The sequence below is a fragment of the Notechis scutatus genome, chromosome 4, assembly GCF_049901735.1.
Source record: "Notechis scutatus isolate UNSWTSFEM ecotype Mainland chromosome 4, rNotScu1.2, whole genome shotgun sequence".
Taxonomy (NCBI): Eukaryota; Metazoa; Chordata; class Lepidosauria; order Squamata; family Elapidae; genus Notechis; species Notechis scutatus.
In genome coordinates, this window is record NC_142012.1 from 72,013,355 (window position 1) to 72,027,743 (window position 14,389).

At 41.2% G+C, this 14,389-nt stretch overlaps 1 protein-coding gene across 4 annotated transcripts in view; it reads right to left on the minus strand.

Annotated features, from left to right (window-relative positions):
• Positions 1–14,389, minus strand: part of GBF1 (golgi brefeldin A resistant guanine nucleotide exchange factor 1) — a 348,645-nt gene that overhangs the window by 226,692 nt on the left and 107,564 nt on the right. For all 4 annotated transcript variants that reach the window (XM_087963724.1, XM_026674267.2, XM_026674268.2 and 1 more), the window contains exons 4-7: positions 7,662–7,793; positions 2,270–2,388; positions 579–687; positions 112–172 (exon numbers count right to left, since the gene is read on the minus strand). In XM_087963724.1, coding sequence (XP_087819850.1) covers positions 112–172; positions 579–687; positions 2,270–2,388; positions 7,662–7,793 — 421 coding nt within the window. The remainder of the gene's footprint in view (positions 1–111; positions 173–578; positions 688–2,269; positions 2,389–7,661; positions 7,794–14,389) is intronic.

Here is a 14,389-nt window from a genome sequence, read left to right on the forward strand (position 1 = left end):
CTTCGAATAGAGTATGAATATACATAAACACTAACATATTTGGAAATGTGCAATCTTCCCACCTTTGAAGGGTCATTTGAGCAGTGCTGAGACAAACACAAGAACGTTTACCTTGTGAAGAGCAGCTGTACCATGTCGACCAGAGTGTGCTCTGCAGATTTTCTCAATAACTCTGAAGACAAAAACAAATAACACAGGTGTCATTATCCCATGTGATATTATCTAGAGGCTTCTTTGTGTAGACTTCCCTCCAAGTGTTGTTTACAAAGGATTACTAGAAATTTATTAAAACCAATCCAGGCTCAGCTGTGCAGAAAGAAAAGGAAAGATACACCAAGCCACCCTACAGAGATAGAGAAATGTAGAGATGAGAAAGGAAAAGACACAGAAGAGCAGGAAATGATTAGCAAAGTCTACTACTTTTCTAAAAAAAATTAAGGAATGTAAACTCAATTTCACACATTTAGCATATTTTATGTTTATTTACTTTTCAGCATTCAGACTTATTAAATACAGAAATAATATATGCCAAAATAATATAAATGTTTATGTTTTGCTTGTTTACATTGCAGACCTACCACTAAGCCTCATCTCAAAGCATATACGAAAGCAAGACTGCATTATTTCACACACAGATTCATTCGTGAGATGAGCTCCAACTGGAGCGAGGAGGAGAGTCCTCAAGACCTGAAAGAACAAATCAATATGAAATGTTATATTCTAATCACATTTTAATACCAAAAATATTCATATGAAATAACAAAGAAACAGTTTAAATATCAACAGTGGGAGAATACTTATTTTTAGTATTACCACTTAGACAACTGGTCCTATATAAGTGAATGAGAGCAAAAATATTCTTTCCCTGCCACAGATTGTTTGGATACAACATGAATTCTAAACAAAACATTTCCCAAAATCAGTCTCTATGAACAAACAGAGAGATTGAGAGTTTGTGAATCCTTAAAATTACTCATAATTTTTAAGAACTCTGACTAACAATGTAGTCTGAGTTTTAGATAAGTCAATGAATAAAGTCTGACCAATAATTTACAAAATAATATACGTTAATGTCTTTATTGAACTTAGTGAGTCAATGAAGCCTTTATTGGAAAAAGTATATGAAATGTTACTACAGAGGTAGTATGTAATAACACCTTTTTCAACACAGCAATGCCTCTTTTATAACGGTTTCAACTTATTGGTATTTTGAGGCTGTCTGGTGTAAAATACACAATATTTTACTTGCATTAAAGTTGAGGCATTATATGTTCATGTTCCAAAGTTCCAAAATGTGAGGTTTTTTTGGTTTTGGTCATTCTGTATAGATTTACTTATGAGTTTAGGACCACTGTTGTGCTCCATGACTTTCATTTAAGTTTCAGCTCATGGACGCATATTCTATAGCTTTCCTGTATATTTGGTGATATAATCCAGAATCCATTTTTCCTTCAGTGATTGCAAGTTAGCCCCAAACTATGATAGTCCCATTATCATACTTCATAGTTGTTCCAAAAGTCTGTGGAATCTTTCAGGTGAGATAGACAGCAATGGATTTTCTGGAGACCAATGGATTCGTTATATATTTCCATGCATACTACTCTTGTCCAGGTTTTTCTTTATAAAAGACCAAAGAATGCTTACAATAAGAAAATGTAAATGCCTGCAGTTCCTTTGTCATTATTCTGGAATTCTTTGCAGCCTCCATAGTAAAGCATACTTTGCTCCTGGGATATTTCTGGATGGATGAGTAACTATGGTATTGCATTTTATATTCAGTCTATATATTATCTATTTGACAGTGGATTGGCAATGAATCATGTTCTTTGGCAATGATTTTGTAGCCTATTTTCCACATCATGAGTATCAAAGATCATTTTTCTATGGTCTGCAGGGATCTCCTTTGATCAGGGCACAATTTATTTCCATAAGCTGTATTGTGAAGAAAAGACTCCCAATGTTCAGTTTTTATAGAAAAAGCCATTAAATTTGTATTTTACAAACATCTGCATCAACTTACTCCCTAAAAAACTAACCACAACCCTCAGCTGTGCTTTCATGATTTTAATCTAAGAACACAAAATAATGTTTCATTTCCCCCCCAACAAAATTAGAAAATGTTTATTAAACATGTTCTATTTTTGTGCTTCATATGTTTAATTAGAACCTCTTAACAGGAATGAATTCAGAGGAAATTCTGATCACAACGTACATCACAGTTTTGCAGGATACAGATAATACCAAAAAAATTCCACCATGTCCAATATACCTGCAAGATCTTCATCAAGACAACCTCATCACTTGCAGGATCTGTGCCCACAAATCGGGCATGTGTTACAGCATCTGCCAAGTTTTCCATTCCCTCAGCTGCGCCCTCATGATTTGAATCTAAGAACACAAAATAATGTTTAATATACCAAGGCCAGTGTAAACATACTTCCTAGGAAAATATGCCACTGTCAGCCTTCAAGATTTTCTTCCTTTGCTTTGCATCTTTCGGCGGTCATAAGTAATGGGGGGGAGGGGGGACATGGTCATGGGAAGTGAGCTGGAGGTGTTACAAAACAGAACCATAAATCAGGGGCGGAGATCAGTGGCCGACTACACCCAGGAATTTAGAGAGCTGGCGTGTCATATTCGAAGCTGGTCCCAGGGAGCCCTGATAGAAGCTTTTGAAGATGTTTATCAAAGCTGTATTGCCAGAAGAGACCCCAGTGAGCTGCAGGTACATGCTGGCAGCAGAGGTGGAAATTTATCTGACCCAAAACAGAGGCCGGGTGGGCTTGGTTGGAGCAAGTCCTCCCCCTCCAGCCCTTGAGAAACCTTAAAACCTCAAAAGGGAGGGATGGCGGCAAAACCCAAGACCACTGCATGCTTCCAATGTGGGAAGGAAGGTCACCAGGCTGCAGACTGCCATGCCAAGCTAGAGCCAAAGGGGGCGCCAGGAGGAGGAAGAAAACCTGAAAAAACCCCAGCAAAGCCTCACGAAACGGCGCTCAAAGCAGAGGAGATTGTAGAGGTCGCCCCTCCAAAAGGAGAGGAACTGGGAACTCCAACCTCTTCTGAAGAGAGTGAATCCGAATCGGAAGACGACTCACTGGAAAGTCCAAACAAGGGCCCTATGAACATTCCAGTGAGATTAAGGGTACCCACGTCGGGAGCCAAAGGGGAAATGTTGGCCTTGTTAGACTCTGGGTACACAAGGTGCGTAATCAGCTCGGAGGTAGTAGAGAAAATGGGCTTAAGGCTAAAGACTTTAAAAACGCCATAGCTTTTTGCCAACGGGATAGATCGGTAGCTGGGGGCGGCCCTGCACATTTCATAACAGAACCAGTAGAAATGACGATGGGGAAGCATAGAGAGACTTTGTGTTTCCTGAGATGGAGCGCTCCCTAATACTGGGTTTGCCCTGGCTCCGAAAATGGAAACCTCACATCGACTGGAGGAGGGGATCATTGCGCATACGTATTGACCAACCTCCAGAAGGGGAGGGGCAATCTCAACCAAAACCCAAGTATCCCACAGAGCTGGCCTCCACTGGCACCGAGAATCTGAGCGGGGAGGAGAAAATTCCAGAGGAATATTGGGACTTAAAGGAGGTATTCAGTGAAAAGGCCTCGGACAAGCTTCCCCCCCATCGCTCAACAGATTACAGCATTGAAATTTTGCCAGGAGTGAAAGTCCCAAAACCAAAACTGTACTCGATGATACCGCGGGAGCTAAAAGAACTGCAGTCATTTATTGATAAAAATTGGGAACGTGGTTTCATCCAGCCTGCTAAGCCCCGAGTATCAGCCCCAGTATTGTTCCGTGAGAAGAAAGATGGCTCTCTGCGTTTATGTGTTGACTATAGAAACCTCAAGACTATTTCAGTGGAGAACGTGTACCCCCTCCTCCCCTCAATGAAGGATATGTTGGCCCACTTGGCCAAAGGGAAAATTTTTATGAAACTCAACCTGAGAGAAGCATCCAACCGAGTTCAAATTAAGGAAGGGGATGAATGGAAAACTGCTTTTAACTGCCCAATGGGCTGTTTCCAATTCAACGTTCTTCCATTTAGCCTACAGGGGGGGGGGGGGCTGCAGTATTCATGCAAATGATAAATCAGGTGTTGCATGAACATTTATACAAAGGAGTGTTGGTTTATCTTGATGATATTCTTATCTACACAAAGACTCGTGATGAACATGTGAAACTACTGCAGTCAGTTCTGGAAAAACTTCGAGCTGCTGAGCTGTACGCAAAGTTGTCCAAGTGTGAATTCCACCAGGAAAAAAATGACTATTTAGGCTATTGAATATCATATGACGGCATAGAAATGGATATAGGGAAAGTTCGTGCCGTTTGGGAATGGGCCCCTCCCCGCACCAGGAAACAACTTCAAAGTTTCTTGGGATTTGCTAATTTTTACCGTCAATTTATCCCTGCTTTTGTGAAGATTGCAATGCCTATCACAAACCTCCTAAAAACCAAAGGAGAGGTGAAACCGAAGCCTAGTAAATCACTGGAGTGATCCATGGAGTGCCAAGCTGCTTTTGAGAAGCTGAAATGACTGTTTGCTGCTGAACCAGTACTCAAGCACCCGGACATGGACGCTCCTTTTGTAATCCAAGCCAATGTGAGTGACGTAAGAGTTGGGGCGGTGTTACTACAAGCAAACGAGACAGGGACTTTGCAACCGTGTGCATATACTTCCTGTAAATTAACTGAAACCGAAAGAAGATGGGCCATCTGGGAAAAAGAAGCTTTTGCAGTTCTCTGGGCTCTGTTAACCTGGAGGCATTTCCTAGAAGGGGCAAAACACCCCTTTGAGGTGTGGACGGATCATAAAAATTTGGAGGCTTTGAAAACGCCTCGGAAACTGTCTCCCAAGCAAGTTCGCTGGACGCAATACTTTAAACGCTTTAATTTTTCACTGAAGTACATTCCAGGGGGGAAGAACTTCATGGAGGATGCTTTATCTAGATTATCTCAATATAATAGTGCTCGCCAAGAAGTGGTACGGCCTATTGTCCCAACCAAACAGTTGGCAACTCCAGTAGTTACCAGATCCCAAAAAAAGAAGGAAGTTGATTTATCAAATGATTTAACTGCACAATTAAAAGAAGCTCTAAAACTTGATTATTGGTTCCTTGCTCACTCAAATAACTGTACGGTTAGAGATGGATTGGCATGGGTGGGGGCCAAATTATATGTGCCAGCAAAGCTGAGAAACCACATATTACAGCAAGCTCATGATTCTAAAGCTGCTGAACATTTTGGATATGTGAAGACTTACACTTGGTTAAAAGGCAATTTTGGTGGCCTACCTTGAAAAAGGACATTGAGACTTATGTGGCTAGCTGTCCTATCTGTACCTCAGCCAAACGGCCTCCTGGGAAACCAGCAGGCTTACTACAAAATGTGGCTAGGCCAACTGCTCCATGGAAGGAAATCTCTATGGATTTTATAGTGGAATTACCTGAAAGTGGGGGAAATACAGTTATTTGGGTAGTAACAGATTTTTTTTCCAAACAGGTACATATCATACCTTGTGCGAAAATCCCATCTGCAAAAACGTTGGCTAAACTGTTTATTTTACATATCTACAGGTTACATGGGGTTCCTGAACGCATAATCTCAGACAGGGGTGTCCAGTTTACATCAAACTTTTGGAAGGAGTTCCTGAAGTTATTGGGCTCCGCCCAGGGCTTAAGCTCCGCCCACCACCCACAAACCAATGGGGCTTGTGAGAGGACTAACTCGGTATTGGAACAGTATCTTAGATGTTATATAAATTATCAGTAAGATGATTGGACTTCTGCCATTCGCTGAGGTGGCGTATAACAATTTGGTACATAGTAGTACTGGGTTTACTCCATTTAAAGTGGCTTCGGGACAAGACTTTGTACCCATACCCGAGCTTCCACAGGAGAAACCTAACATTCAGTCATTAGATGAATGGATAACAAAGCTCCAGCTTACCTGGCCGGTTACCCGTAAAGCATTAGATGATGCTCATCAGGCCCATAAAAAATTTGCAGATAAAAAGAGAACTCCACAAAAACCATATCAAGTTGGTGACAAGGTCTTTTTATCCACCAGATATTGGCAGACCACACAAAAGTCAAAAAAGCTTGGAACTAAGTATGTTGGACCTTTCCCAATTGAATGAATTGTGAACCCTGTGGCAGTCCAACTGAAATTGCCTAAAACCCTCCGATGGATCCACCGTTTTCCATGTTAGTTTATTAAAACCTGAACATACCTCCGAGTTGAGACCGACTCAGGTCGATCCCCCCATGCCATTGCTAATTGAAAGTGAACAACATTTGGAAGTTAAAGAAATTTTGGATTCTCGAAAACAAAGGGGTCGACTCCAATATTTGATTGTTTGGAAACATTTTCCTCCTTCCCAGTCCAAATGGGTGAATGAGAAGGATGTTAGAGCTCCTAAGCTTATCAATGCATTTCATACTAAATATCCTGATAAATCCTAAAATATAGTATTATGGTGTTATATGTATATTTTCTGTTATCTTCTATTTTTATCTTTTATAGGACTAACGCCTCTTTTGCAGGAGGGCCGAATGTCAGCCTTCAAGATTTTCTCCCTTTGCTTTGCATCTTTCGGCTGTCATAAGTAACGGGGGGTGGAGGGGGGACATGGTTATAGGAAGCAAGCTGGAGGTGTTACAAAACAGAACTGTATAAGTTGGGGGGGGGAGGTTCTTGCTTAGGCTTCTATCCTATGCTATGCGCAGCCGCAACTCTTTATCAAAATATGTCAAGGTCAATGGACAGAGGCCTCATCACCACCTGGAGATGCCTACATGATGCTATACACAAGTTTTAATTGGATGAGCTAATTGAACTATTGGGGGTGGGAACGTTGCCATCACTTTTTATATGTGATTTACACGCTCATTTTCTCAGATTCAGAATTCTTTTGTTGCTACCACTTGATTTCCAGTAAAATATATCTTTTCTCTAATTAATGGAGTAATTCAAAATGGTGCCCACTTCTAGGACAGAATCATGTAGCCTGCATGGAAGCTGACAGGCAGAGCAACCTGTTCTCCTTTCCCAACACAAATTCCAGACCCCTAGAGAATTGGGAGATTGCACTGGGAAAGAAGAGCAAGCAACTACATCTGGGACTGAAGGAGAATGTGGGTCCCAGCAGAACTGAAAGCAGGCCCATGGCCTGTGGGGGCCTGGTGGGTGAGAAAGCAAACCCAAAGCCTATAGGGATCCAATGGGGCAGTAAGGAGCATGGAGCCTTGGGAGGCTCAAGGAATGTGAGCTGGAGCTATATGAGGGTCTGTTGTGTGACCCATTGCTTCATCATGTTTACCATATTTTACCTTTATTTTGTTATATTTTATTGATTTTATTGTACAGGTAGTCTGCACTTAGCTACCACAATTGGGCCCAGCAACTCAGTGGCTAAGCAATGTGGTTGTTAAGCAAGACTTCACATGATTGAAATTTTCAGGTTTTACTGGCAGCTTCTCCACTGATTCCACTTGTTGGTAGCTGGCTGTAAAGTGTGCAAATAGTGATCACATGACCCTGGAACAGTGCAACTTTGTAATTGAAAGCTGATTTCCAAGCACCCATAATATGATTATGTGACCGTTTTAGTTTACAATAAGAAAGAAAATTGTCTCAATCCATACCTATTAGTCCATACGAAAGGAATTTGTTTACTGATGTCAGAGCTAGTCCAGTAATCGGGCCTGTGGTATCTTCTGATCGAATAACTTCCAGAAAAGGTCGAAGAAAAACAATAGGTTCAACGGCTGAAAGTTCTAAATCAGAAGACAAAATTAAATATCATAAAAGTTACTTGTATGTGAAGGAAGAACGCTGCTGAGATTCAAGTCTGGCAACCCCAAGATGACTTGACTGGTTTATTTATTTACACTTATATTCAAATAAACCACACAAAGAAATCTAAAAAGTTCTTTGTCTATATATCAATACAATAATAGAAAAAAGATACAGAGTAAAAAAAAGAATATATGAAACTTATTCACTAAAGATAGTCATTATTTTTATTACAATTTTTAATTGCTAAGAGACCTGTAACTTCTCTTGTATAACCTGAAAGTGCATAATCATTCAGTCTTCCTTCCCTTCTCCCTTCCCACCTCATCCCAGTTTAAATATTACTCATAATATTTAAATATTACTCATAATATATTACTCATAATATATTACTTTATCAAAATGTATGTAAATTGCTTTTATAACTATTATGATTAACAGCAGTAATATTTTGGGGAGAGAGGAACTGGATGTGAGATAATTGTAAACTGCAGGATGTATGTTGTTATAACATATTCATCCAGTTTTCTTGCATTACAGAATTACACTACACAAAAGACTTCAAGCTGTCATTGATGTTAAAGGGGGCAATACACCGTATTAAGAACTGGGGTATGTAAACTTTTGATCAGGGTCATTTGGGTAGTTTCTGTTGTTATTATGATTTAAAAAGAGTAATTGATTGATAATAAATGGCTTCAGCCATACACTAACCATGAGTGAAAGAAAAGTTTTTGTGTTATCATTCATATTCTCTGAAAAATGGCCAAGAAATAATAAATTCTGCCAGGGTATGTAAACTTGTGAGCAGTCTAAATCAGGGGTGGGTTTCTACTGGTTCTGTCCACCTCTGTAGAACCGGTAGCTCTGAAGAGCAGCAGACATAGAACTGGTTCTATATCTGCTGATGTTTTTGCCCACCCACCCACCTGGGCTGTTATCTGATCTTTATTTCCTGATTTTTCAACTTCAGCTGCTGAACGAGGCACAGCTGCAGTTAAAAAAGAAAGAAAAGGCTGTTTCAAAGGCTGCTTCTTGGCAGCAGAGGCAGCAGCACCGTGCTAATGACATGCTAATGACGATTGACAGGTGCGTGGCTCACAGCGGGCAGGGAAGCTCGTAAATCCTGAACCGGTTGTTAACTCTGTCGTATCCCACCCCTGGTCTAAATGCTATTCCTATTACTGTTGCTTAATACACATCAGACAGAGATGCTCTTTTTCAAGGAACCTACAAGCCAAAGAATGTCTTGAGCAATATTTTGAAGGAAATTGTGAGGTATAATGCTAGTAAATACATTATTTCCCTGACATTGAACATAGAAAATCCACCTGGTTGAATGAAAGTTGAAAAATATATTTAAAATATCTGATACATTCTTGTCCTCTTACATAACAGGTCTATAAGTAATTGTAAACTTTCCCATATATCACGAATGAAGGCAAATATACATGTCCCAGAATAATTATGCAAGATCGAATCTGGGTCGGTCACTGGGACCAGAGATTTATTCTTCCAAGCTTTCAAACTCATGCTGGAGCAGAGTAGAGAGAAGGTCCCTGAGGATGGGCTCCAGCATGAGTCCAAAAACTTGGAACAGTACATTTCTGGTCCCACTGACCAAGCCAGATTAGATCTTTCCCATCTATATTCAACAAAAATAAAAATGCTATTTATATAAAAAGATGTCACTGATGTAGAAACCTATTTATCTACCAGTTGAATTGACCCAGCATCTGTTCGCTATATAAAAAAGGAGTCAACAGGAAACCCCAAAAGTAAAATTAATCTTCAAAGCCCATCTGTTATTGTATTTAACACGCAAAAGTCCACAAATGGCTTTCGGTTTCTTATAAGCTTATCTAATCCATTGTCTCTAATCAATGGAGTTAATTTAGCAATATCTGCCAGTTTGGTCCATTTTAAAGTCCTCTCTTCAACAGTCAGCATCCTCTTTTCCTTCCAATGCTTAGTATAAATAATCCTTGCAGAATGAAGAGAAATAGCGTTCCAAACTGTTTTTCTATCCAATTTTTCCATAATATCTAGAAAAAAGGTTTCAGGTGTCATTATGATTTGTATTTTATGTATTTTCTGCATTGTCATTATTATATTTATCCAATATATGTCAACTGTCCAATTAGCAAACCCAAAGCAATGAAACACCCTTGGAAGATTTGAATTCCCAAAAGTAAAACTTTATTGGATACATCACGTTGATACTTAAGAAACAAAACTAGCTTTTCCCATACAAATACTTGCCCAATTAAACAATACCTTCCCTTTCTTCCCATCCCTGGGTGATCACATTGTCCAATTATGAGACATTCTTTTGTTATGGGAACAATCCATCTGTTTCTTAAGCACCTGCAGCAATGACTTTGATGGCTTCCATGGTCTCACGATTTCTGCATACATTCTCCACATTCCATTTCCCCCATCCTTCCCCAGCTTATTGGCAAGTCGAAAAACATTAAGGTTTGAAAGAAACAAAGCAGTTCAATCTTGACAATATGATTTAGCATACTTACATATAGTAAAATATACTTGAAATCTGATTGCATTTCCAGCACTTGTTGCCAGTCCCTCTACTCATTTTCACCAATCTATCCAGAGCCAAATACCAACGATACATCATTTTATAAAAAAAATATTTTAAACTATAATTCAAACTAAATTTTAAATGATTGGTCCATGCATTCTCCCATTAGTCTAACATGACGATGAATCTCGAAAATGAATATGTTAAAGATTGAATAGTAAAATCATTAAAACATAAAGCTAGACCAATATGAAAAAGGCCTTTTCAAGACACTATTTGCCTCTCTGCTCAGCAGCTGAATCCTCTCTGCTGAAATGCAAGCAGGATTTTTAGCCTCTGAGTAAAAAGACAGACACTCATGTGCGGCCTGCATCAGGCCTCCACCACCCATTTAAGGTACTCTGCAGTTCAGCTCCCCTCCGTGCACAGGAATGCTTTTGGTGGGATGCAAGAACAGAGCTCATTTCTGCACCCTGCCAAAGGAACTCAGTTCCTGTTGGCAAGCAGCAAATTCAGTCAGCTCCCAGAGATGAGAGAGTTCTCTTGGTAGGTGGCAGCAGCTTTCAACCTTCCTTGCGAGCTTGGCCGCTGACTTTCTGGGGAAGTTGGCAGAGACTGTAAATGGTAAACATATGATTGTAGGGAACTTAGCAACTAATTGTAAGTGCAAACAGATTGCAAAGCACACAGATCGAGATCAAGTGACTATGTAGCAGTGGTACAACATTTTGTGACTACTGAAAGTGCTTTAGAGGCCATAAAGCACTCTTTCTGAGGTTGTCATAATTCCAGACTGTCTTTAAATGAATTATCATAAAATGAGGACTACTTGTAGAAGCAAACTGGATGCCAGTGAAGATAATATAAACCTGATGTGTGGGTGCATTATCAGGGGTGGGATGCTACCGGTTCTGCCCGGTTCTATAGAGCCGGTAGCTCTGAAGAGCAGCAGACACAGAACCAGTTCTGTATTTGCTGCTGTTTGGCCCACCCGCCCACCTGGGCTCTTACCTGTCCTTTATTTCCTGCTTTTTCAACCTCAGCTGCTTTGCGCGGCACAGCTGCGGTTGAAAAAGCAGGGAAAAAGAGCCCTTTTGAACGTTGCGCACCTGCGCGCAGCGCTTTTTATAGCTGTCCGGGCAGCACAGCCTAAGGTTATTTTACATGCGCGCATAGAGTGCGTGCGCATGAAACGTGCATGCGAGCGCAAAACGTAATCACTGAACCGGTAGTAACGCTGGTTGAATTCCATCCCTGTGCATTATCAGCAATTTCTGAGCAGTACAGCAGATTTCAAAAATCTTGAATTACCAGGGCATGGATTATTAAAATTTTGTCTAGTAGGATTGTAGCTGGTAAATCAGCGTAAGCTGATGAAAACCACTTTATGCTACTTTTAGACTTATTGGTCAGAAGTAATAGTGCATCATTTTTATGTCCTCAAATAAAAACAATAACAATGTTTCGTTATTATTTCTTTTATTCATCCATCTCAAATATAAACCAATACATGATATAACAACAACAGCATATTTAACATAACAAAGATACAGACTCAACCACACTGCCTGAAGTTCAGGCTTGGCAACAAAACCAGTTTTTAAAACCAATATAGAAAGCTACTAGGGTCAGGCCAAGTCTAATTTTGGTCATAACAGAAATTCCAGACACCTATTATGTCAGAGCATTCACAGCATGACTACCATTATGAGACAACCCAGGAGCAAAACACAGCACAGAGACTTACACATTTAAAAGTGGTTTATAAAAGTGGATCTTACAGGATGGGTAGATATCACTGAAAAGAGACAGTTCTATAAGTTATCTGCCCTCATGTCATGAATTGGGATTCTTCTCCTTCCCCCTTTTTTTTGGGTGAGGAGAGTATGTTTTTTCTTTTTTGTTATGCTTTATTTGCTATTGAACAATGACTTGTGTTTTCACACATGCACTTCTGAAATTTTTATAAAATAAATTAATCCTAGGTGCAAAAGTTGTACAAATAGAAAACAGAAAAAAATCTGATAAATAGTTGCTGGATGTCAATTAGATTAAATTACATTCAATGTAGACCGACTCCAAACATAAGTGGAAGTTGGCGGCGGCCCCTTGCTCATGAGAAAACCTCTTTGGAACAGCCTTAGATCCATATGTGGTAGAAACACGAGACAAGAGAAAAGTGCTGTCTACTTCCTCCAAGGGGTCAGATTTTCGGCACACCACGTACCCCAGAACACAAACCTTCAGGCCAGTCAACACCCCTCGCTTCAGTCTACTGCTGGGAGAGCTAATGCGTTAGCCAAGGAGGGACCTACATTAAAGAACCTCTTGTCCTGGAAGAAAGGCGAAACCCTGACAGGGGGTTCTCACACTGGTCCTTTACTACATCCAAGAACAACAAGGGAGATGGGAGAACCTCATTTCGGACCACCGGTTTGGAAAATAGTGTGTCTCCCTGGCTAGAAGGGCCAGCCTGTGGTTCCAGAGCCACCTCTTCTGGGCTTAACTGGGCTGTAACCAGAGCCTTCTGTAGTAAGGGCCTAAACAAGGAGGGCTTAAAGACAGCCGTTGTGGACAGTTGTTCTGGTTTGGTTTCCTCATCATCGGAGAGGGAGGGGTCTTTAATTTCCCCCTCTTCCTCCTCCGAGGAACTACCCCATTCAGAGTGGTAAGAGGATCCCCTGTCATCCTGTCCCTCCCAGCTATAAAAATAATGAGGGGCATACATGAGTTCCGAAGTGGGGACCTCCCTCCGTAGGGGAGGGTTACCCTGACAGAAGGAAAAAAGGATACCCGTGCCTCCGCCCGGGGGGTGGAGGATATGTTTGAGATCTTCAGCAATGCCCTGTCTGACTGCCACCAAAACTACTTCCTGGATGTCTTGGGGCCTGTTCTCCTGGGGAGGAACTATCATCTGGGGCCCAGTCACAGAAGGGATAAGGTTCGCTCCCTCCCTAAACCTATAAACCCCTAGGGGCCAAGCCTGCTGAGGGTTAGGTGTAGCTGTGTTCCAAGTAGGTGGCCTGTAAGAAGGATCTGACAAACTCAGGTTCTGGGGATAGTCCTCATCGTGCTTCAGGTGACCAGTTCCATAGATGGCTAGCTGGACTTCCATCTGCCCTCTCTGTTCCTACAGCTTGTTCTTGTAATTGTTGAGCATTTTTTGTGAGTTGTTTCTCTAAAGCCTCATGTCTTCTTTTTTCTGCCTTAAGTTCAGACTTGGAGGCCTTCTTGGGGGCTAGGGCCCTGGCCCTGATCTTTGCTGCGGCCTCCCAGTTGGCTGAACAGACTCGTGATCGTTTTCTTTTCATAACCCTTTTGGGGGCTTGAGAGGGGGGAATTTCTTAGAGTGTACGTAGTTAGACATAACATTCTTTTTCTAATTCAAGGTCATGTTATTTTACGCATAAGTGAGGGGAAGTCTTAAGTTGGGACAGATGGTGATTGGGGCATGTGATGTGATGATGGGTGCAGGGGATGGATTTGTAGATTTTACTTATTGCAAAGCAGCCTGGAACTTTCAATTTCAGGATTCTCCAGTTGTGCCAGTTACTATCCAAAATAAACTTTTGAGAAGAAATTATTGGTTGAAGTGGAGGTTTGCTGGAACACTGACATTATCCCGAATCTCTAATTAGCTACCAGCACCCCAAAAGAGGGCTGTCCGGATGCTGAGCTCCAACACTGACCCAAAGCTGGAGCAGTGCAAAGACTCAACGAAGATGGAAGAAAAGGAGTAATCTACAGAAGGAGCGGTGGGAACGGACACTGGAGGACTGATTGAGACCCCCTATCCTCCTTCCGAAGAATTTGTGCAAGCAATTGAAGCTGCAGAGGAACGACGGAGGTTAGGCACTCGACCCAAGGAACTGGATTCATGGAAAAGCTGCCAGACTGAGCTGAATCCAGAGATGGGACCAGAGGAGAAGCTGCCTGAACACCTTTCCTACTACAGTCCTGTGAGATTGAGCCACGAGTCAGAGTGGAGAGATGTGGGGGCTTTTGAATCAGACAATTCCCAAGACTGGAACCTGT